This window comes from Musa acuminata, chromosome BXJ2-9, assembly GCF_036884655.1.
Source record: "Musa acuminata AAA Group cultivar baxijiao chromosome BXJ2-9, Cavendish_Baxijiao_AAA, whole genome shotgun sequence".
Lineage (NCBI taxonomy): Eukaryota > Viridiplantae > Streptophyta > Magnoliopsida > Zingiberales > Musaceae > Musa > Musa acuminata.
In genome coordinates this window covers 43,434,279-43,459,324 of record NC_088346.1, presented here as the reverse complement: position 1 = coordinate 43,459,324, position 25,046 = coordinate 43,434,279, and the positions used below count along the sequence as shown (strand labels likewise).

The 25,046-nt window shown below is 39.3% G+C and overlaps 3 protein-coding genes across 3 annotated transcripts; 1 reads left to right on the top strand and 2 right to left on the bottom strand.

Annotated features, from left to right (window-relative positions):
• Positions 1–253: 253 nt before the first annotated feature.
• LOC103998696 (protein argonaute 16-like) lies at positions 254–8,261 on the bottom strand. The gene is made up of 23 exons (XM_009420248.3): positions 8,130–8,261; positions 7,223–7,445; positions 6,948–7,156; positions 6,104–6,322; positions 5,868–6,004; positions 5,688–5,785; positions 5,478–5,575; positions 5,195–5,357; positions 4,973–5,089; positions 4,796–4,903; positions 4,643–4,705; positions 4,396–4,512; positions 4,154–4,319; positions 3,956–4,068; positions 3,708–3,845; positions 3,408–3,538; positions 3,254–3,319; positions 1,310–1,373; positions 1,125–1,236; positions 966–1,039; positions 751–845; positions 638–669; positions 254–559 (listed from the first exon to the last, which is right to left on the bottom strand). The coding sequence occupies exons 2-23, from the start codon at positions 7,442–7,444 to the stop codon at positions 411–413; spliced, it is 2,691 nt and encodes an 896-aa protein (XP_009418523.2). The 5' UTR covers position 7,445; positions 8,130–8,261; the 3' UTR covers positions 254–410.
• Positions 8,262–9,153: 892 nt separating this feature from the next.
• Positions 9,154–10,911, bottom strand: LOC103998968 (uncharacterized). The gene is made up of 3 exons (XM_009420599.3): positions 9,876–10,911; positions 9,501–9,792; positions 9,154–9,420 (listed from the first exon to the last, which is right to left on the bottom strand). Exons 1-3 carry the CDS (start codon positions 10,734–10,736, stop codon positions 9,284–9,286), a joined length of 1,290 nt encoding a protein of 429 aa, XP_009418874.2. The 5' UTR covers positions 10,737–10,911; the 3' UTR covers positions 9,154–9,283.
• A 12,878-nt stretch (positions 10,912–23,789) lies between these two features.
• LOC103998695 (F-box protein GID2-like) lies at positions 23,790–24,450 on the top strand. The gene has a single exon (XM_009420247.3). It carries the CDS (start codon positions 23,855–23,857, stop codon positions 24,344–24,346), a length of 492 nt encoding a protein of 163 aa, XP_009418522.1. The 5' UTR covers positions 23,790–23,854; the 3' UTR covers positions 24,347–24,450.
• Positions 24,451–25,046: the final 596 nt, after the last annotated feature.

The window sequence follows — 25,046 nt, the reverse complement described above, 5'->3', positions numbered from 1 at the left end:
TGTCACTCTCTTTTCTTGAGAGGCTACATTCACACTTCTATCGTTGTCCTCTGTATATATTCATACATACCCATATCAAATAATTTCCTTATTGTTTTGGAGTCAGTTTTTTCCCTCTAAATTAGTTTATATTGCCTTGTGCATGTAAAATTTGTTTTTGAAGTTCTAATCATTAGATATATTAAATACTGAAGCTATAAAAAATAATGCTATAAAGTTCTAATCATTAGATGCTCTATCTGACCAAAAAATATTGAGGTTCAGTACTGAAGCTATAAAACATCCATAATAATGCTAATGTCATGATCAGAAAACCTATGCCAGTGTATGTATACCCAACTATCTGCTTCGACAAATATTTCAATCATATAAACAGCGACCACAAAACTAAGGGCAGAAGGCTCCTGACCTCAGCAAAAGAACATGGAGCTTTTCACATTGTCATGCAGCCTTGGAAGCTCGGGGACGCCTTGCCTCCCTGCAGCACCCGAGAAGTCCTCGAACTTGAGGAACTGCGACATCTGCTGTGCTGCCAAATGCGCGTAGCAAACAGGAGCCACTACAGATAAAGCTGACTCAGCATCGTCATAAGAAATCCATCTCCAAGGAAATGTAGGAGGAAGAAGGAATGGCTTACCCATCGAGACCGCGGTGGTGCTCCTCTGATACCTGAATCCCAAGACAAAACTTAGCATTCGTGTCTAGATCACAATTTTAGCCATGGAAGAGGGACTGAGATCATAGACTTACACGTAGGAAAGTGCAAGAACAAGCTTTTGTAGGTCATCAGTAGAGAACCCAATCTCATCAAGAAGTACATTGTAATGGATCGGCCTTGAAGTTCCCTAACATGAATGGAAAAAGGATATAAGCTTTTGCAGTGCCCACCACATACAAAGTGCAGAAAAAGCAGTGGTAGAAGTTCAACATCGAATTGTAGAGTGTCTGTGCCACCGAAAACTTACAATCATTCCGGCATGAGCACACATGTAGAAATCGTAGTGCCTTGGATGAACCACCATTGTGTCAACAACAGTTCCTGATACAAAAACCAAAAGCTAATCAAAATCACAAAAACCATTCCGCAGCATCATCAAAATGAATGATCTAATCAAAAGCTGTACCAGGTGGGACGTTTTCAGGGGCACCAGCTAGAAAAAGCTTCGTGTGGTGGTTCTTTTGTGCTACGATAACAGTGAACTTGGGAATCGTACACTCACCTAGATGCTCAAATGCCTGAAACAACAAGGTTTGGATACTAAAAGGAACATGACCCAGGAACTAACTGATGAAATGATGTGATTGTTACCTTGATGATTTGGTTTAGCTCCACATTCAAAACTTCATTAAATTGACTTTCACCAACACCATCCCTGAAACATTTGAAAGGAAAACATAGACTCAATTTGACAAAAGAAAGCAAAAAAGAAGAGGTTATTACTTTCAAGGTAAAAACTGGTACTATGATCTGACCTAAAGACAAGGCAAGACAACTGAGTATCTACAATATATCAAGCTCAATAAAATAAACTTAAGATTCCAGTCCACTGATGGCCACCAATCAACATAACTTTTCATGTGTCCATGCTAATGCATGCAAAAGCATTTGAATGAAGCACTCTAATATTTTTAGGGTACAAAATAACAATAAAATAGAATCCTATCTCACCATCAGTATCAGGATGAAGGGATATATTTTTCATATAAAAATAAAGATCAGAGTGTGGGATCAAGTAACATTTATTTTTCTAGGCATAATTACATGAATAACAAAATAATTTAAAAGTCAAAAAGGTTGCATCTGGATCAACTGGGATACAACTGAACATGTGTCCATATGAGGGGGAAAAAAATAGAAAAAAACATATCTGACGCAACTAGAAAAAAAAGTCACTGGCATGACAAATTCAGGTGAGGTTACAATTAAGTTTCCATTGTAGGTGTAATAAATGGGGAAAATGGACTATCACCATGTATTCTGCTGAGTCAGCTCTTATAGCAACCTATGGCGAAAATTTAGCTGGGCAAAGTAAATAGAGTTCAATGGTGCTGGGTATCTCAAAACACAGATAGGGTGATGAAGGATCAATCTGGTAGTCCTGCTGTGTCAGAGACCATGCTAGGTAGTAATGCCAATATATCTTTCAGAAATGTCAAATTAACCAAGACATGCTTGTTATTCCTTGGTAAATTGAAATGATACATGTGAAGAATTCTACTTCTTTCTTCTCTTGTCGGCAAATGAATGCATGTATTCATTTAATGATACTGAAAATTAGGGACATCATCTATGTAACAGTATGATAATGTTCCTTGCTTTTTTTTTGTTCATTAAAAGCCTATTCAATTACCACAACTTTCAAACTCGATTACACTCCGATAATTTTATAAAGCTTTATTTTGCCTATATCAACAACTTAGAGAAGTGCTGAACTTATGAATCTGTATCAAAATACTAGGTTTCCATGGAACCATTCATCATGCCAAGTGTCTCATTAGTATGAATCAAAGACTGTTCATGACTTGTTAAAAAGAAATTCCAACATAGGACACCATGGACTTGTAGTGGAGCCACATAATTTAGAACATTCAATTTAATAGACATAAGACAGCAAAATTTTTTCTTTAAAAAGTTGGTGATGAAGGAAACATTCATGTATCACACATTTAACGAGTTGAAGAAGTGGGTTCAGGCCTAGCACTTTGAGATATTACCTTATAGCATCTGATCTCAATGTTTAGCTTCCAGTCAGGACTTCCAAGAATAGGGATGTGCATGTGCATATCTAACATCAATCATGTCGATAAAGGGCTTGTGGTTCCATTAAGGTATTCCATCAAAATTTTTAATGTTTGGGAACTAGGATCATTATGACACACCATAATATGGATAGGATAAGGCAAACAATGGGAGGTCATAAGCATATGCCAGTATCACATAGATCATTCAGAAAAGCATTTATCTGGCCGAACAAAGGATAAATGAACAAGGACAATCAAATATGCAATAGAAGTACACATGTCAAAGTCAAATTAACAAGCAAGATTGATGATTTTGGGAATATAGAAAAACAAACAAACATCCTATTCAAACTCCAGCAACAATAAAGAAACTTTCAGAGAGTGATTTAATTGAGATTTCATTTATTTCACTACAAAGCAATCTTATTCATCAAACTGTCAACTGACATTTGTACTGGCATAAGCCTGTTAGAATACCAAACAAATATTATAAAGAAGAAGGCAACTGTACCTAAAAATGATCATTTGAGTAGGTTTCTTTGCATTACTACTTCGGTAGAAGTCTAACAACAGCTCCCTGATATTTTCAAAATGAAGGCAAGTCAAGCAATTGCCACAATGAGTCACCAAGTCAATCTTCCACATTTACTTCTCAAAATTATTACCTAATCATTCCATGATCTTGTCCATCTGCTCCAGGCTTATACAAAGAATCAATTGTTTCCAATTTAGGAGATTGTGTTCTTACAGATGCTCTATATCTTGATATCAGAGGCCAATGCCTGGAACCAACTACCTGTGGATCTCCCAATGAATAAAACAAAAAATTATTAACTGTTGGGAAAGCAAAAATAGAATTGTGCCTTTATCATTCAGTATTCTTCCTAATACATTTTATCATGAAACAATATGGTGGACCTGACTAATACACTAGGTCACCAACAATCACAGGAATCATATATTACCGCTGCAATGGATGGAAAGTCTGAAGGACCTGGAGAACCATGACAAACGTCCATTCCCAGAATCATTGTAGGGATCTCGTTAACAAGGGGGATTCTACATGGATGCTCAACAGCAAGTAGAGAATTGATGCCACCAAGCTGATGACGTAAACAGAAATAAATATAGAATTACCTTCAAAAGAAGTGATAAAGAGAATTTCAAAAGCAGTGCAAATATAGAACAAGTGTCAAGCAGTCATCTTAAATACCTTAGAATTGATTTTGAGGAGGACATTCGTTAAATATTGGTCATTGATCTTGGTAGGAGAGATACATTGAGTAACAATACCCACTTCATGAAGGTTTTTCTTCTTCCAAGGCCCTTCAGAGGAAAAGGATATAACTAACACTAGATGGGACGAGAAAACCAATGACAGTAAAACCAATAACAATAGGATTCAACTAACCATAAATGTCAGAATTTTTCCTCTCTGGCAAGACACATAGAAGAAATTGAGGATGCTCTGGAAGGTTTGCCTTTATCTTCTCAAACATCTTTTCAACTCTTACTACAGGATCAGATCTCACCCACTCCCGGTCCTCCTCAAAAAAGGTAAATGGACGCTTAATTTGCTACAAAATCCAATTACATTGTGTAAGATATTTATGAGTTAAAACAATTTCAAATAAGCAAGATAATAGAACCTACAATTCCTTTGTTCCTTCCACAGTTAATGAGCTCCCGTGACAAATAACTCAAATCACATCGAGCGGAAAAATTCACAATAGCCCAAAGCCGATCAATTTGGATGGGATAAAAGAGTCTCTGCAAGCACAAAAAGACGATATTCAGTATAAAGTAGAAGATCAGAATGGATTGTGATAAGAAAAAGTTAAAATGCACTATGAATCATGTTTAACACAATATTGTTCATGAAGTATTGATAGCACACAACCTTTTGGTTGAAGTTCCATCGACCGTTATGAGGAACACAGTCTTCCTCGTTACCGACCTTCAACTGTGTTAAAGAGACAAATAAGTTTGAATGTCAGGAACTTCACCAATAATTTTCTATGGATGAGAGCTTAAATAAGAGCTAGATCGTTACCGTTGGGGCACTAAGAACACGGCCATCCAGCTTAGTCAATTGCTTATCAATGTAAATTCCACAGGATCTAAGAATTGGATCTTCATCATAGTGATTGTTCTTTACAGCCTGTCACATTAGGAATGGTCAAGACCAGAGGCCAGAAACAATATGACATGCAAAGTGAGAGAAACTCACATCTGTTACTACTCTGATTCTTTCCAAAGGCTTCTGTCTAGACTTTTCAACCAGTGAAACCCTTTGTTGAGAAGACAATGCCTTAGTATATTGTTGCAGTGAAACAAGGTTGCACAGCTGCAATATAAATTATGTACATGAACAGATGAAAATGATGAAACAACACAAAGAGGCCATAAGGACTAATTGTTGGAAAAGATTAGCAAATAAATTATTACAAACCTCTATTGGGAGGTAATTTGGCCGTTTTGGTTTGCCCACATCAAGACACGGCATATGTGCTGACCATGTCAATTGCATTTTATGGGTTTTCATAAAATAATCATACACTGTGATGTCCACCATTTGAGTTTCACCATGGCTGTTTCTTACTCTCAAAGGAAAGCTACATGAAAGTGTATTATCCAAAAGACTAAGAACACAGAATAAAAATCGACGTGCAAACAATATTAGAATACTAAACAAAGGCAAAAACGGAAGGCATGCATAAGAATCAGTGACATACAGCTGCTGGTTGCATGGCATTTCGCTTAAGCCAGTAATCCTGAACTCCATTTTGGTGTGTCTTGTCATAATTCTCAAATTCTTCAGCATCCTCTTGGCCTGTAAAGTTCCACACAACAGTCCATAAGGACCCATAAACCTGTACATACTTAACCAGAATAATCATGCAACAATACTACTGCAGGCCAGTACATGTTCTGATATTTTATACCTTGACCCAGTCAATTCGTCGACGATCTTGTATATTTTGGTTGGCCAGCAAAAAGTCCAAAACAGGACCAGGGGTGATAATCATTGTGGTGGAAACATCTGCAGGCAGGATGGAATCAAGCTGAAATCTGACATCAAAAGACCCAGAAATTAATGCAGCAAGAGTAAGAGAAAACAATACCCATGTTTAATGATAAACCACCCATCATGGTGCGAAAGCTAGAATGGAATCCTCGACATCCAGATACACCACCACCCAAGTCAATAAAGTTTACATGATTACCATCAAAAAACGATTGCTTGACAAGAAGGCAACCCCTGCAATCAAACAGAAAAATTCATCTTTAGATATGTAAAAAGTGACAAAAACTTAGGAACGAGAAGTAGACTGATTTAAAGTTGCATTGAAATATATACCTTTTTGCTTGTTGTTGTCTTAAAATGATGTCAAGTATTTGCAGAGCATGTTGAGCATCCTCTGACTCACCGCCTCTCAGTGCAAGTGCAATAGATTTTAGAGGAATCTTTGCAGCAAAACTCAACTCAACTTTAAATGTCCTTGTAAAATGTGATCGTCTAGACCGTTTCTGATCTCCTTCACCCAAGCTGTCACCGCTTGGATCTCCACCAGTAGCTCTGCAAAATTTAAAAAAGATATGATAAAATAACTCGAATTAGATTATCCAATTTTCCTAACAAAGGAAACCTACAATGCTATCTGTTGTCTACTCCAAATGTCCAACTAGACCTCTGATATCATGTAGTTTGCTGATAAATTAAACTATCTCGTATGATAATTACCATAATAGGTGCCAAATGTTTGTCAAGAGAAACCCAGTCACATGTACATCTAGACCTCTGATATCATGTACTTTGCTGATATATTAAATTATCTCTTATGATAATTACTGTAATATAGGTGCCAAATGTTTGTCAAGAGAAACCCAGTCACATCTGGCACTCTTGATAATATGTCCTACATAAGTTCAGGTAGAGGCATGCTCGTGCTCTTATACAAGATTTCAACCATGGCACCATTGATTAAAGAGGCATGCTCTGTGACATGAGATAAAGCATATTCAGATAAATTATTTTTTCAACCAGGTGATAGGATATCCTGCATAGGTTCCCAAGGAGGTGCCATCTATTTATTGATAAGAATAGGACTCTTGATGAACAAAAGGGTTCCATTCATTAAAAGTTCTGCAATCCCAGATCATCAGACAAAGTATCTAGCAACATTATTGTAGCAAGCTATTACCTGGCTGATGAATCTTCCAAGACAACTGTGAATTCGAAGTTGTTCTGTGGTAGAGGCCCAACAGTAAACAAGCTCTTCTCACCATCATAAGCAAATTGCTTCCCCTCAAACTCTGACCTGTAGGTCTGGTATAGCCTGTCCAGGACCTTTCTGCCAAACCCTTTGCTATGTGCATGATTCTCATCACTCTTATCATGAGATATATTGACCTGCACAGGTTAATTAGTAAAACACTTTCAACTGTATATTGCGAAAGTAACATACAGCACACATACACTATAGTGATAGAAAACTGTATCCTGCTTGGTAAATTTGACATTGAAATGGTTTGTAAGCAGCTGGACGGGCCGTCCTTCAGTGCCAAAAGCTGGTCTGGCCATTGGAAGGCGTGTTGGAGGATCAAATGTCCCAGCTTTTGTGGGTAAAACACTTTCTGGCATTGCCTGAGAAGAAGAGGACGAGCCTTCTATCCCAATTTCACCGCTAAGCGAAACCATACTGTCAGAATTAAGACAAAAGATTTATAAACGCAGGACTAAAAGTATGGAATCATTACTAACAAAGTAGAAACAGTGTACATTAGAAAAGTGTTAAAGGAAAACACTGGAACATTCATTGGAAAGTATTTTTAACATCCACACCAAAACATCTTTGTTTCATAAACTAAAAAAAAAAATAACCTATTCTGAGATGAATCGTAATAATAATAATAACAATAGGAATATCAAGGAAGGTTTTATCACAGCAATCAAACACGCACTGGAAAAGATAATACATCTCTAGATGTCAACCTCATCAAAGCACTTGAGATTATGATTTTATATGCTAAATTGATAAAACCAATAACAAATTCCACTAAAACATCAAAGGCAAACTTGTAACCTCGAGCTATATCAGAACAATCTATTACTACAATGCATCTATCACCCTAAAAAAATAGTGCATAGGAACGAACAATCGAAGCACCGCGACAACCACCACGAAAACAGAGCCAAATAACACAGATTGCCAAAACCCGCCGCCATCGAAGCACGAACAATCACAATCGACAAAGAAAACGCAAAAAAGACCAAGCAAAAGAAGTCTACGAGGCGAAAGTACACCCCAAACAGTAGGCAGATTCGTGGAGAAAACCATCAAATATTCGTTTGGCCATCGGTTCCAGTCAAGGAAGCGAGAAACCTGCAACGGAGAACGAGAAGACGAACAGATTGCGAGGACGGAAGCTTCGGAGGCGGGAGAAGGAGATCGCCTTCGGTGTCGTCGTCGCCGTCCTCTCGCTTCTCGAGACGGTGGAGGAGAAAGCGAGGGAAAAGAAGGAAAGATCAGGAAGGAATCCTCTTCGTATATTTACTTGTTACATGTATATATCACATCGAACGATTTGAAATAAATGGCAAATCAGGGCATTCCTGTCAGAAAGAGTACACGTCGCTCCTTAGTTGTGTGGGATTCCAACTCCGGTTTCAGTCAGGTTTCCGCAATTAACCCTGATCAGACACCACGTAGCGATTGAATGCTCGGACGAGCGTGTCTTGGACCCCGCAGCGGAGCCCACGAGACCTTCCGGGGTAAAGCTTCGGGTGAGTTTCGGTATTTCAACTCCACTAATGGTAAAAGAGCTCGTTTCCCGCCCGACGACAACCTGATTTCTCGACTTTGTCGATATAAAAAAGTTATCTACTCTTTTCGAGTGCCCAGAAAGTTACCTGGCTCATGATACAGCTATGGAATGTGGGCCCGGAGGTTTCGCGGTCTCCGAAGCGTACGTTGTCGGATAATGAAAAGGCTACGAGTGCAGTTCGGACATACGTCCCCGACACGGCATCTCACAACAGGCCACGTCATCCAACTTATGTGGGGCCTCACACGAGGATTGTGAGAGGTGAGCCAGTCGGCGAAAGTAATGGGGACGGAATCCTCGCCCACCTTGAGAAGGGAACGTCCCATCCTTTAATCATAACCGTCCATTGTGCTGTACGTTGAATTCGAGTGGTAGAATGAAATCGGGTCGAACTGAAGTTGGGTTTGGTTCAAACTGGCGTTTGAGTCGAATATGTTGCGATTGATTGATGATTGAGTTGGCACTAAATATAGTTATTATTGATTTAGAGGAGCAAATATGTACGCGAGTATTAAATATTTACTTAACCTTCAGAAAATTTATTGGATTCCAAGATCTTGCTATCGAGGTTTAATGTACAACTGCAGGAGTTAAACCGATAAATCCTTTTATAGATGAAAACTTACATGGTAAATCCTTAATTCAAAGTACACACCTTCGCATGCAGCAACCCATGAACGACTGCACTCGACAAACGAAGAGAGGCAAAGGCTCAAGAGATCCCTATCGTCTTCCCCAGGAGCCACAAGAACAGGACCACTTCCAGCATGAAGATGGTGTGCAGCCATGCGCGGTCCAATGTGAAGCCAAAGATGGTGATGCCTGCCCTGTTGTTTTCCAAGTACGTCACTGCGATCGAAGAGGAAGGAGTGAAGTACGCTTATGGTTTACAGTTCTTTGTTGGAGGAGGAGGATTCATGGCGGCTTACCCAGTGCCTGTCTCTTTTGGAAGGTGATGGTACGGACATGGGGACGCAGGACGTTGGTGCCCTCCAGATCGTCTTCTTCGCTGCTTTCTTCCTCGTAAGAGGAGTCGGCTGCACCCTCGCCCACGGCAAAAGCGACCTCATGGCTTGTCTCGGGCTCTACGGTGAAGGAATCGATCGTGGCGCAGACATGCCACTTCGTCGCATGGCTCGTAAGAGCTTGGGCTTTGTGCGTGATCTTGGCGGCGCTGCGCAGGCAGACGAATAGTCCGGTGACGAGCACGACAGAGCACAGCTGCGAAAACCAAAAGCTCGATTCAGTCGACCGTGTAGGATTAATCTGGCTTTCGAGCTAATGAAGGGCGGTTTCCAGCTTACGGCGAGCTCCCCGGTGTTAAAGAGGTTGTCGTCGGAATGCGGTCGGAGGGTGACCAGCGTCGCGGCGAACTGGCTCGCAGTGACCAGTATCATCCCGAGCAAGATGAACGACCGGAACCGGTGGCTGATGACTTTGAGCTGCCGCCTCACCCGGAGATGCTCCTTGAGCACCACCTCCACGTCCGACTCCTCCTGGAACACCGCCGCGAAGTCCTGCAGCCGGAGGATGTGCAGGTGGCATATCAGGCGGAACAGCACGCAGACGAGGAAGAAGTTGGCGGTCCGGTAGATCCACGAGGCCAGCTCAAGGGCGCAGGCGACGCAGCCGCTGACCGTTTGGTTGCCGACAAAAGGGACCCGCCCCGCGCCGACCGCGTACCAGGAGAGCTTGTAGGCGAACTCTGCAGCGAAGCAGGGGGCGACGAAGCAGGCGAGGAGGCGGGAGGAGCGGCGGAGCTGAGCGGCGTAGGCGAGGCGGACACGGCCGGATTCGGCGGGGAGCTTGTTGAGGAAGAGGAAGCGGCGGAGACCGTAGCGGCGGGTGAGTTCGGAGAGGGTAAAGAAAGAGAGGGCGGCGGCGGAGGTGAGGGAGACCTGCGCGACGAGGTCGTACGGGCGGCGCTCGGGGCTGTAGGAGAGCGCGAAGTGGGACAGGGCCGGCACGGCAACGGCGAGGAGGAGGAACACGGACCACGAGACGGCGGCGCGGCAGCGGTCCGACTGGTCCAGGCACATCCAACGGAGGAACGTCCGGAGACCGCGGAGTTCGACGTCTTCGTCTTCGGGTTCCTCGTACAGTGGCAACGACTTCGCCGACTGGAGTAAAAAAGCGGAATCTCCACCGCCACCGCCTCTCGGCATCCTCAGCTGCTTGCTTTGAGAGAGCTGCGTGTGGCTTGTGCTTGGAACAGGAGTGATGGCTTTGCAAGGGCGAAGAGATAATGGCTTATAACGGGGAAGACATGAACGGATGGAGAAGTTTAAGGAAAGAGACGAAATGTCAACAGTGACCGCTGGAGAGGCGCGAGAGGTCGCTTTTGACGTTTCGAAGCGCGAGGGAAGGGGAAGGGAAAGGGGGACGGCGAAGGCGAAGAAAGCCATGGAACGGAGGGGAAGACTACCATTCATTTGTCTCACCAGGTAGGGAGCTCGGTGAAACATACGATTAAAGTGACGATTTGTGTCGCGACAGAGCCCCCATGAAGCCTACCAGCCCGACCCCACTCAGTCCTCGTCGTGATCTCACGAATTTGGCCACGATCAATGTGTCGAGATTGCCGGACAAAGTATATAAGATTGAGAGGGATCCAAAATCTACGCATAAAACCTTACAAGAAGTATAACAATGAGCATGAGGAAAATGAAAATATTTCAAGAGATAGTCCGGTGGTTTTGCTGACTTAAGGATTTATATATTTATATCGCATATTTAACATCTAAATAATTAGTCTCGAGTGCATCTGACTTTACTTATCAACAAACAACTTTGGTTGACATTGTTGTTAAAATAGGAGTCATGGCGCATTGAATTGTAGTTTCAATGAGTCATATCAAACAGAAGAGGGAAGCACGAAGCTAAATTTATGAGTCAACAGATTCTAATTGTAATTTAGCTGTCTTATATATATATATATATATATATATATATATATATATATATATATATATATATATATATAATTGCAACATCTAATGGCTTGCCTTTTGGAGTTAATATAAGGTAGGTTTTCATAGAAAAAGAAAGAAAAGGGAAGAAGATAGTGGACAGCAACGCATGACAAGTCAAAGAACTGAATCCACGGGCCACGACTTGCATCCTTGATTTGGAATGCATTCATCGACATAAGGATAAACTTAGACCCTGCACCACGACATATATATATATATATATAGACACGTAAGATAACTGACTATGCATACACGTAGATAATTGTATTTGCACAAAAACAAATGAGTATGTACATAGTTTTAAACGAAATTATTTTGACGTTAGAAAGATTCATAGAAATATCAAAGTAGGTTTCAACACTTATGGCTATGGGTATTGTTTGATAATCTTTCGAGTTCTTGATAGCTACTCTAATTTAATGTTTCTTAAAATTATAATAGTTGATGCTCCTCTGACGATTATATTATATTGGTCAATAACGATAAGTTTGAGAACCGTAATGAGTCATCAAATCTTGATAATCAATCTAGGGGAAGTCGAGTTGAGAGAGACGATCGAGGCTATTATCGATCTAGAGGTAGTAGGTCAGAAGAGGTAGAGGTGAAAACTAAAAGAATTATTAGGGAGACAATAAACTTAATAAGAGAAAAGTCTCTTATTATAGCCAAAGAAAGCCCTACCAAAACTTAAGAAACGTTATGTGTCGTACCCACCACATGAATTTTCATTTTATCTTTTTACTTTTGTTGTCACTAGTCTCTCTTGTTCAAGCTTAACATTAAATAAATATTAATGTTGACATGTAATCGGCTCTGGATCATGTTAAATATTTCTCCATTTCAATAAAAATATATATTTTTCAAAACTTGATTCTATATATGTGTTAAACATATAACTAGAGTCAAACCTTTTCTCATGCGAATACTTTTGATACGAGTGATGTTGAGGGATGTCTAATCCCCCAAGAGTTAAGAGTTTATAAGTCTCTTGTTCAACTTCTTGAAAACATGATAGAGTCCTTCCCAATTAAAAGCTAACTTTCCTTCGGAATGAGTAGAGTTGCTTATGTGAGTAGAGTTGCTTATGTCTGCCTTTCATAGCACCAAATCCTCAATCAATAACCAATAGTTTGAATTTTTTGTTTGTAGTATTTCACCATGACATGTTTGTTATCCAAGTTTCGCAAGTGCCTCATGACTTGTACTTTGTCAATTAAGTCGATATTAGCAAGAGTTTTTGATTTGACATCATATTATTATAATAATATGTAATTGGTGGTTTAGGCTATTGGGATACTAACTTGAAGAGGAACTATGAGCCATAAATTTATTCTCAAATCGTTAAAAAAATATTTGAATTAAAAGGGTTTGAAAATCGAAAAGTAAATATTTCTCTTAGCACTGATCAAAATTACGATAGAATGACCAGAGTCATCTTCGGGATCCTATGAAGGTCTATCATACTTATCCTACGATATGCAAATCTTCTTCTAGCATCAATATGTTATTCATTGGTTATCTATACATCAAAAACTTAAATTTAATCTGAGTTTCAAGCTTTTTGAGACTAAGGTTTATACTTGGGAGTCTTTTTATAACGTGCTTAGGTAATCGTTTGATTGAAAGAATTAGTTCACGAGATGGTTATCCATCGTGAATACATATGTCGAACTATCGAGTGTTACGGTATGTAATGAATGACTTATTCTGACATCGAAAGTCTCTTATTAACAAGCCATAATGAATAAACATATGTATTAGTTGTGAATAACTATAAAATTTACATAGCAATGTATCATCCAATTGCCCACATATTTCTCTTCCTTGTATGTAAATAATGCTAAAAAGTAAAAGTGTAAAGCAACATATCTTTAGGTTGGAATTGCAACATACATCCAATTCTAGAAAATTTGATTCAGTTAATTGATTTAGAATTACCTGTTCTTCATGAGGACTCAGGTGAAAAACCTGATTTCATATACTCTACGAAGTTGATGAACGAAATACTAATAAATAACAATTGAGATGCTTACCAATTACTAAAATTAATGGCAATGTTTGATGCTTTCTGGTCTAAGCTTGAAGAAACAAGAATACCTTTAAAGCATAGCTGGTATCATGTTGGAGTTTAGGTTTAACTAGTTATTGGACCAATCTGCAAATGCACTCTATGTGGCAACAAAATGTCAAAATTAAGCTTCATAGTAAAATTAGAGCACCTTAATTTCTCTCAAGAAGATAATATTTTGTTATCACAATCAACATTTACTATATTGGACTTATGATAATGTATCAAACTCATTTAGCAAAAATTGAGAGTTCAAAACTTTATTTGACTTTACAAATCGCGGCAAGATCCAATCGAAACTCACCTTCACTATATATCATTTGGCAAAAAAAAAAAAATTATTGCTTCACATTTACAAAAATATATCTATATGTTGGTGAACCATCAATCAATTGCATTAATCTAGGAAAATTTTGAAAATTAACAAGAGAACATGAATTATTTGAGAAAAATATAATATTTTGTAGCAATATAGCTGTAATGGCACTACATCAATTTTGTTACTATATTATCATATAATAAATCAAGATATTTTTTTTACAAAAACAAAGAGCATACAACATTAACTAGTAGGTAAAAAGCAAATCGTTGCAATAAAATCCAAAGAAAATAGAAGAACACGATTACCCCAATGATTTTAACAAGCTTCTCAAGGGGGGTATTTCTATTATCACTAGATGTAGATTTTTCTATTTTCTTCCTCCCAGTAGTCCAACTCCATACCATAAATGCTCCTATCGTTGCCATCAACATTGCCACACCAATCAAAACTTTCAGTAGTTGTGCCATCGTCACCCTCGCAAATGTCCATGCCATCAACCCTATCACAAACAATATCCTCCTCCACATGTTCAACACCCTAAAGGCGAACCCCTCCTTCCTTGATCATTATCATCGTCTCTTCATACACTTTATCCTTTTTCTTTCTCGTCGGACATTCGGTTGCCCAAGGGATGATTGTATGAGGTTAGAGGTGATGAATCCAATGGGTGACATATAAATGAGCAGGTTGGAGATCTTCCTAAACACATGGCTATAAGAAAAAAAAAGATTATAATATATAACATTTATGTTATGATTAAAATCAAAATTATTATAAATTAAGGATAATGATGCATATTTGTCGATATCATAATTAGTAGAATGCATTGAATATCACAAAATACATTCAATGTCCTTAAGCATAGCACCATATATTTGTCATTATATCGTTAATATGATTCTGTTCCAAAAGATTTTAGACTCTCTCTTTTTTCTCACCCTATTTTCCATACAATTACTGTTATCAATAGAATATAAATCAATCAAAGAGGGAAGAGAAGAGATCAAATGTGATCTTTGATAACTATTTTGATTAGATCCCTAGGAGGTTCTAGAAAAAATAATTAAGAGAGTCCTTTCTGTCAAAGTTCTCTTAATATTTCATAAGATAAATGGACTTCCTTTTTATTAATCATAACTTTAATCAAAATCTAATTAATTAAATCATATAATTTAATAAGGGCTAGATGAGGGGGCTAACCAAGCGAGTGGACTAGAGTGGAATTTGGACTCCGGTTGCGAGAAGATGTTGTTGAGTTTCACATGAGGAAATCGAACATCTTATTAAGCATCATAGAGTTGAGGAAGTCACTACTAGTATTGGGTGGTACCTACTCCTTCAACTATTATAGTAGCCGCAATATGATGTCGAATAAATACTAAAAGTGAGAAGCTATAACACAAAAAAAGAATATGAGCAAAACAAAAGTTATTTCATATACTCATTATAACTTCAAACTCTTTGCCTCTCATGGCACAACACGTGAGGTTTATATAGTCCTTATAAATATAGAAATTTTAATATATTTAATATAAATATTTTCTCTCCAAAAGACTATTTTAATTTTTAAAAATCATAAGTTAATTTGGTTCAATCTCCTATATAGCCTTTAATATACAATATCTTTTAATACAATGAACTTTTTTATGATGCCTCCAAAGGATGAATAAGTTATGACTCATATTGTCTTTCCTAAACTTTATTTTTAATTATTGAAATACTTTAAATTTGAATGACTTTGTAAGTATATTTGTTGTCTGCTTACTAAGTAGCTTAACTGCTTTAGTTTTGACGTACTCCCTTACTAAATATGTGTAATATCCCTCACTTTTGAAAATTATTAATAAGAAATTATATGTAAATTTGAGGACCTATATGTAAATATAAAACTTTTAAGGACTAAACTGCTAAGTTGCAAAATGAAAAGAAAATAAAGAAAACCAAAAATTTCGGTTTTATCCCACCGCCTCCCACGCACTCTCTGTTTCTTCGAGAAACAGAGAGGAGCGGTGGGGCGTGAGGAGAGAAGAAAGAAGAAGAAGAGGGAAAAGAAGAGAGGAGGAAGAGGGAGAAGAGAAGAAAAGAAGAAGAAGAAGAAGAAGAAGAAGAAGAAGAAGAAGAGAGGGAAGATGGAGAGGAGAGGGAGAGGCAGCAGCAGCCTGCACCTCTGTTTCCCGCAGGTGGAAACAGAGGAGAGTATGTGTGGGGCGTTGGGGAGGAGAAGAGAAGAAGAAGAAGAAGAAGAGAGGAGGATAGCTGCAGCAAGGCTGCAGCGAGGAGGTGTGTGGCGTTGGGGAGGAAAAGGGAAGAGGAGAAGAAGAGAAGGAGAAGAAGAGGGAAAAGAGAGGGAAGAGGGAGAGGAGCGAGAGGTGGCAGCAGCTAGGGCTGCAGCACCTCTGTTTCCTGCAGGTAGAAACAGAGGAGAGGTGTGGGGCGTTCGAAGAGGAGAGGAAGGAGAAGAGGAAGCAGGAGAAGAGGTTGTGATACCTCTGTTTCCTGTAGAGGAAACAGAGGAGAGGGTGTGTGTGACGCCGGGGAGGAGGAGGGAAGAAGAAGAGGAGAAGAAGAGAAGGGGAAGGAGGAGCTGCGGCTGCGGCGGTGGCAGCTGCAGCTGGAAGAGAAGGAGAGGAAGAAAAGAAGGTGAGGAAGAAGAGAAGTAGAAGAAAGGAAGGAGAAGGAAAAGAAGCAGCTACGGCTGCGGCTGTGGCAGGGAAAGAAAAAGAGGAAGGAAGAAGGGAAGGAGAGGAAGATGAGGAGGGGAGGAAGAAGAGGCTGCGGCCGTGGCTGAGGCTGCGACTGCAGCAGTGCAGCTGGGAAAGAAGAGAAGGAAAGGAAGAAGAAGAGAAAGGGGAGGAGAGGAAGAAGAGAGGAAGAGGAGAAGGGGTGGCAGCTGCAGTTGGAAGAGAAGAAGGAGAGGAAATAGAGTAGCGGAGGAAGAAGAGGCTACGGCCATGGTTGCGACTGCGACTGCGGCAGTTGCAGCTGGGAAAGAAAAGAAAGGAAAGAGGGAAAAAGGGGCTGCGGACGGGATTGCAGCCGCAGTAGTTATTGTCTGCGAGAGAAGGGAGGAAGGAAGGTAGTGCAGTGGAAGGGGCTACGATTGTGGCAGCGGTAGCGGCGGCGGCTGTGGCAGCTGCGTTTGAGAAAGAAAAAGAAGGAATGAGAGTAAGAGAGAGCAGGTGACTGTGCCTCGATGTTCGACACGTGGTGTAGTTGCGAAGAAAGGAAGAAAACGGGAGCACAAAACGAAACAGAGAGAGGACACGGAGGAAAAGTAGAAGGATTTGGGCTAGCACCTTCTTTGGATCTTCGGATCGAAATCTTTGAAAGGCAAGTTCCCTGATCGTTTCTCCTATAATTGCTTTGATATTTCTTATTGCAAGTTCCCGATTCGTTCCTCTTGTAATTGTTCTAATATTTCCTATTGCAAGTATCCTGATCTTTCCTTATTATAATTTGATCTCTACATTTGATTTGAATATGTGGAACTTGAATTATTCTAGCCTTACATTTGATATATCTCTTGTTTAGACATATCGATCCGAATATGTGCAACTTCTGAGATTCTGACCTTTCGTCCTTGTTATGATTATAACTTCATATATTGACCTCTGATTTGGACAAAACTTATTTGATCAGAATATAGACTCATAAACCTTTGTTTTGATAGCTTATTTTAAGAATTCAGAGTAAGTTTGTCTGCCCAAACTTCTGTTTCAAATGAGCCTACTGATTTTGCGAAATAGGGATCATAATTTCTGACCTTTTGATACTGAACTGCTTATAAGTCCCTGTTGCAAACGTTGAATTATTCAAAGCTTATTTCATTGGAAACTAGACTCGTAGATCTTTCTTTTGATATATGGATTGAAAGATTTGGAATCCAAACACCTGCCCAGTTATCTGTTGAATCTGACATTATGAATTCTGCCAAACAGAGATTTTGTTCTACGACCCTTGTTTACCAAATTATTTGTAACTCTCTCTATTGGACAGTTCAATTCATATGAAGCCTGTCTTATCTGAAAGTATAATCCAATGATATATTTCTGAGTAAATTGGAGCACGATTGATAGTTTGAATCATTTGTTCAATGTGCCTCTTGTATTCTGCCAGAAATCGAGCTTTGGTCGATTTCTAATATTCTGGTTTCATTCCTTTGGAAATCGATATCCTTTAGCTTTCTTATTCAATTGAGCTTTATAATACTGCTTTGAATTCTTGTATGCTCTTGTCCTTAAAATTATTTGCATTCTTGAAAACTATTGTGTAATGTTTAAGCTATATCGTATTGACTCCTATAGGCACATGTATAACTCATTGTTCCGCATTTGCTTTCGATGTGTGCCTATTCTAGTTTCATTCCTTTGGATATCGAATTCATCTAACCTTCTTATTTGAATTGAGTTATATATGATTGTTTGGAATCCGTGTATACTCTTGCTTTTATTTCATTCCAAATCTGAATACATTTGTGAGAGATTTGTTCCTTGCATCATATTGTCCTGAAAAGGCACATGTACGTTTTGTTGTTCCGCGTGTGCTTCCCATATATGCTACTTATTGTTAAAACTGCCATCTTGTACTCTGGTGTATGGGATTGTCTGGACCTTTGCCAGAAATGGTAAAGGGTATGCGCTTATTACCCGCTCTGTGGGGTCCCGCTCTGTGGGATATTTTGGACCTTTGCCAGAAATGGTAAAGAGTATGTGCTTAGAGCCTGCGATGCTCTGCTGGCCCCCTCTGACTTCACCTAGACGTGGGTGGATGGAGCTCCCAGACGTGGGAGACTTTTGTCAGGTGGTCATTCAGAAATGGATGAATCACATTCTGATTGAGATCCCACTACACCTTCTGTATGTTTGATATGATATCCAGAGCTTTGGTTATGTGTTTCTGTACATGCTTTGGATAAGATTGATATGTTTGCAACGTCAAAGACGACGTTTGAGCTTCTGTACGGTATTTGTTATTGATATGCTCTGAAATGTTTCATCCACTGTTGATATGTTTCGAAATGTTCCATATGTCGTTGATATGCTCCGGAACACTTCATACGCCATTTATACGCTCCAATTACTCTATGCTCCATTTGCTATGAACTGATATGTTCTGAAATGTCCTTTCTGCCATTGATATGCTCCAATTACTCTGTGCTCCATTTGCTATGAGCTGATATGTTCTGAAATGTCCTATCTGCCATTAATATGCTCCAATTACTCTGTGCTCCATTTGCTATGAACTGATATATTCTGAAATGTCTTATATGCCATTGATATGCTCCAATTACTCTATGCTCCATTTGTTATGAATCAAATGTCTTGAATGACATGATACATATGATTTTGTATCTAATGAGATGGTATCCTTGAGAATTCTTGTATTCTGCCTTACATTATGATACCTTACTCGTTTGAAACCGTTCCTTTTGTTATAAATATGTTTTGTCACTTGCTGAGCCGTTTTTGACTCACTCCGTTGTTATATAAATCTTTCAGGTCAGCATGTCACTCTTCGAGATGTTTGATTTGGGCTGAGGCAGTGGATAGCTATTCAGAATTATAGGCAAGTCTTATTGGTTATTATGCTATTGTTGTATAAGCATATTTTGTATGTAATGAATTGTTCTGATGATCGAAATGGATATACTGTGTAAATGTGTTAGAAGATCTCTCTATTTGGAATTTCAGAATGTTAAGTCTAATTTATGACGATATGAACTTGTGGTGAATAGTTGGAGTTCTGATTGTATAATTTATTTAGCTTGTGGATTTATAAATGTTGTTCATGTTTGTTAAGTTGGCTTGGGTTGCCATAAATGTGAATTATCGAGTGATGTGATATATGATTTTAAAATGCACAGGTTTTATGGATGTGAATTTGATAGAATATTTTTCAGTGTCCTCAAACGTTAGTTTGGATCGGTCTGTGATTAAAATTTTAAAAATCATGGATATTTTGAGGGTGCATGACAATATGTTTTGGTCTTCCAGGCTAAATTCTTGACAAAAGGTAATAAGTAACTTATTATCTATATAAACTTTGGTTGGATTTTTTTTCATTGTATATGAAACATCTAAATTGCATGAAAAACATAAAAGATTGTTGTATATATTTTGCTTCATAAGTTGATATATTATTTTTTCGAAGACCAAATAAATAGAACTTCATTTAGATAAAATCGGAAACTCGTTGTCCAATCACTATTATTGAATCCAATAAGATATTACTTCTTACATTAAGAATATAATATGTCATAGTCAATTATCATTTTAATATACCATAATGTCCTCTTAGCAACCTTTATAAATTTTCATAGATCTATTTATGAGATGCTTTATAAGGTAATAGTCAATTATGAGATGCTTTACAAATTTTCATAAATCTATTTATCAAAGTAATTACAAATAATATATCAAATTATGTCCTTTAACAATCAAGTGAGATTTCAAGTATCTTAAACAGTTGACTAGATTTTTATAATAAATTAGATTAATTAGTTTATCTTCTCTTTTTTTAGTCAACTTGGTGTCATATTTCACTAATATATCAATACCATCGACAACTTTCTATATAGATTTAGGATCTCCTTTACATAATTGTTTGTGAAATAAAAAAATTATTCACTATCTTGTTTGACTTTGATGCCTAACAAATAAGTCACAAGGCCTAAGTCTATCATCTCGAACTTCAACTTCATTGGGTGTTTAAGTTTTTTAATCACGAAGGACTATTGCTAATAAAAATCAAATAATCTACATACAGACATATAAATAGAATATCTCCATCAAAATTATTTTTCATATATTATATTCATACGAGTATTTTAAAAATTATTTTAAATAAAATATATTTTAATTTAAAATTTTCATGCTCATGCAACTTGTTTAAACCCATAAAGAATCATTTTTAACTTGTATACTTTATCTTCATATCTAATGATAAAACTAAGGATTGTTGAACATATATCTCATCATCAAGAAATCTGAGAAGAAATATTGATTTAACATTAATTGATAAAATTCTTTATTTTACACAAGCAGCTAAAGAGGTGCAATTGATAAATTTCTTTGCAGTGAATTTTGTATTATATTATATTTTTCTATCTCTTCTTGTGTATTTTTTATTTTAAATATTCACTTAAAATTGATCATCTTGTGATTTTCAACCTCTCATGAATCATTTTTATTAATAGCATTTATTATTTCCTCCTTCGTGACGTCATTTTTCTTTCTAGTTGATTGATTATAACATATGAGATAACTGCTTAAGTTATGTTGAACTGCATAGATTTGAAGTGTTTGTACAGATTTAGACCTTATCGAGAAACTTATGAGAATTGTAGCGTTGGAACTTTCAGCTAAGAGTTACAAAACATACACAAAGATCATCAATAGATTGTTCTCTTTCGTGTTGTTAGTTCCTAGAGATTGGATTTGAGCCGTGTCGTAAACAGTAGTCGATGTTTTCTGCTGGATTCGACTGCACATGAATCGGTTCTAACATCTCACATAAACGACTTTGCCGTGGATGATAACTAATAATAAGATCATCGAATCCTGCTCTTAATTATATTACAAATTAATCCTCTGAAACAGAGGCTGTAGCACTGTTACGAAGATTTCTGCAATAGACCTGCACACCTACGTATACATGAAACATCTACACGCACGTCATGCTCCTGCCTCAACCATGCACTTGTAGAGAGAGAGAGAGAGAGAGAGAGTTGCTATTCAAAACTTACTTGCTTTTGGCGTATAATACAAGATAAGTATTCATAGAAGAGTTTCAGAATCATTCTTGAAGAATCAAACACAAGCGTATAATAGGAAGTGTTCTGCAACTCGAGAATAAACTCATATCGTAATCGTCTCTTCCGTGAGGCAAAAGGTACTGAGAATAGAAGAAGAAGAAGAAGAAGAAGCAGCATGGTGACGATCAGTGCCCAGGACCACGCAGGCTTGGACCAGAGCGAGCTCTCGCCATTGTCAAAGCTGGAGATAGCGTGGAGTGGTGGCCATGATCAGGTATTACCCTTGAGCCTTCTGCCATGCACACACAGGAGAGGGCAACCAAGCATGTCATCAGAAACAAGAACACAAGGGCCATGAGACGCCGCACCCATCTCATCCTACCTACACTGCTATGTGGAGGGAATGATAGATACCTTATGAAGAGGTGATATCGAGGAAGATGCATCAGTGCCTAGTTTTATAGAGGATTACGGTCTGAATCAAACATGACTAGTTGACAAATTGGAGTTGTTGGTTTCTTGGCAGTTCGGATCTCTCTGTGCTCGTTTGACATTGTTACTGATCTCTTCGGCATACTCTCCTTTTTCTTCTTCTCTTGCATCATGGAAACTATACTTCCTGCTTGCAGACCACAAACCTACCACCATTGTTGACCTTCCCATCTCCTCACAATACTTGTCCTCATCACATTTATCTACCGGTTTCTGAATGCATTCGTCAACTGCTGCACCGGCACAGTTGTTTCTTTCTGCTACCAAACACTGTCAAAGATCATGAATTGTTCTACATGTCCTTTGCAAGTCAAGATAAGCCTGAAACTCTTTCTTCGTCATACGAGCCTGAAAGCACAAGGCAGAGATTTTATAGTACATCATCTGTATTCCAACCCTGCTGGGGACCAGCAAAAGTTGAAAGCCGTGGCTTCCTGAAAAGCTCATATGAACTGATTGACTTATATGCAGGGGTTTGACATGGAAGGAAGAGTGCTGACTTCCATGGCACGTATGAACTGAGAATGTCATTGTGATGCAAATATTAAATTATATCAAAGAAGTCGAAATAAAAAATTGGGTAAATTTCATGAAAAAGCCCCTCCTTTTTAGACTTTTGCCCGAAGGTGTCCCTGGTTTTCAATTTTTCGTTTAGTACCCTCTATTTCTTGTGAAACTTGTAATGCCCCTGGCTACTACTCGCTTTCGTCACAAGGCTCTACTATCTCCATGTAGTCGCTTCTATCTCGTCGTGGCTATCTTCTTCCTCTTCCTTATCTTCGATGTGTACCACTTAAATCTCATCATCGTTCGCGCCTACTATACGCTCAATAATAAGTCGAACTCCTCATCCAACTCTTTCCACAACATAAGTGCATCATTGGGTCACAAGCATAGTCGGTAACTCCATGTCTCATCGCAAAGCTCTATCATCACCTATGATCTCATATTCTTCTATATTCACACGTATTGGATAAAGACAATCGCGACAGAGTCGAATTGATAAAATCTTAAGATATGACCAAGATGATCACGATAGGATGAAAGTGGTGAGTGACAACCATGAAGAACATTTAACATTAAAAAAAATAAAGAGATAAAATAAAAATAAAAAAATATAAGATAGTATCCGAGAAAAGCTAAAAAAGGAAAATCTTAAAAAAAAAATCAATCCATATTAAATGGAAGAACCCACTAATAGAGGAATCAGACGATCATATTTTTCTTGTCTTCTTCTCCAACGCTTTGTCTTCATCGTGGATGCCATGAATTGCACCAACTACTGGCAGACAACACGGCACGCCTTCACGTGCATCCCATCAGCCCATTAACTCTCGGAAACCGAATGTTAAGATTACACATTTGTCCCTATCTAAATCATGCCTCTGCACAGTCATATATTGTTGGTAATTGAGCAACTTATAAGCTTTTTTCATTATAATATATATATTTTTAATGACTGGCAGCTGTAGATTTGACTTCGCGAGAAATTGTTGTTCACAGTAACTTCTTTTTATCATTATAATAAAAAAAAGGTATTTTAAGATTGGATAGGGGTTGTTAAGTAATTATAACTATTTTGTTTCAATATTATATAATATATTATCGACCCCCGGAGTGTAATGGAGAGCGAGTTCGCACTTTGAGGCTTTTCTACAAGCAGCGGAGGAGCGGCGATGAAGAGGCGTTCGATCGACGGAAAGGAGGAGAAGAAGAACAAGAGGCCGAGATCCGCCGAGGTGGCGGCTCCGGAGGAGGCGGTGTCCGCGGCGGAGCTCGGGGAGGACCTGCTGCTTGAGGTGCTGAAAAGGGCGGACGCGCGGACGCTGGGGAGGGCGGCGTGCGTGAGCCGAGGGTGGCGGAGGCTGGCGGAGGACGAGCGCCTCTGGGAGGCGGTGTGCACCCGAGACTGGGTCAAGGTCCCGTGCGGCAAGCAGCAGCTCCGCGCGGTGGTGCTCGCCCTAGGCGGATTCCGCCGCCTCCACTCCCTCTACATCCTCCCGTTCCTCGCCCCCTCGGCCGCCCTTCCCTCGCCCATGACGGGTCGGCCTCACCCCCAGCAACGGTGGGGCAAGGACGAGGTGCAGCTCTCGCTCTCCCTCCTCTCCATCGGCTTCTTCGAGAAGATGATACCTAACAACAACCGCGGCGGCCGCGGCGGCGCGTGACCTCCGGAAAATTAGCCCCCTTAAAGATCTAATTTTTATCTTCCTTAGCTGTTGTTGTGGCCGTAAAAATCCAAAATTTATCTTCCTCAGCTGTTGTTGTGCGACACACTTGATCCTTTTAAGCTTTCCTCTCTCTGCTCATTTTCCTTGGCACGATGTCTGCAGTCGAAAGAGTTGCAGGAATTGGGAATTACAGAGGGGAGGAAGAGGACAAGAGAAAGGCTGAGGACCGTCGGTGGATGGTGGAATGCCACCTTTTTTTCTTCGTTCTTTCTATTGGAGTTGTGGACGACAGAGGGATGCGATGGGATTTGCCGCAGCAATGTTGGAAGATAGTGGTCTGTTTTGGCTCCTTGGAAGTAGCTTTGTGTAACCATGCGTGTGTTGATTGGGACATTTGTCTTCGACTCCGCACAAAGTTTGGTTTGTCTGGACAGCGAGAACTGTGAAGGAGATGGAAGAAGGGATCAACTGAAAGCAACGACTCGGGTAACGACTCGAGGCCTCGAAAGCCTGTGGGCGTGGTTTGAGCCTTCGTTTCGTACATCGAATCGTTAGCCGAATCGCGACGCCGAGGCATCGACGCTGGCCTCGTTTGACCTCAAGCATGACCGGACCTGAGTCGGGTCAAATCAGCCTATTTGTCCGGACCCGGTCAATCCATCGGACCGGAATCGGGTCAAATCGAGCAAGCCGATGC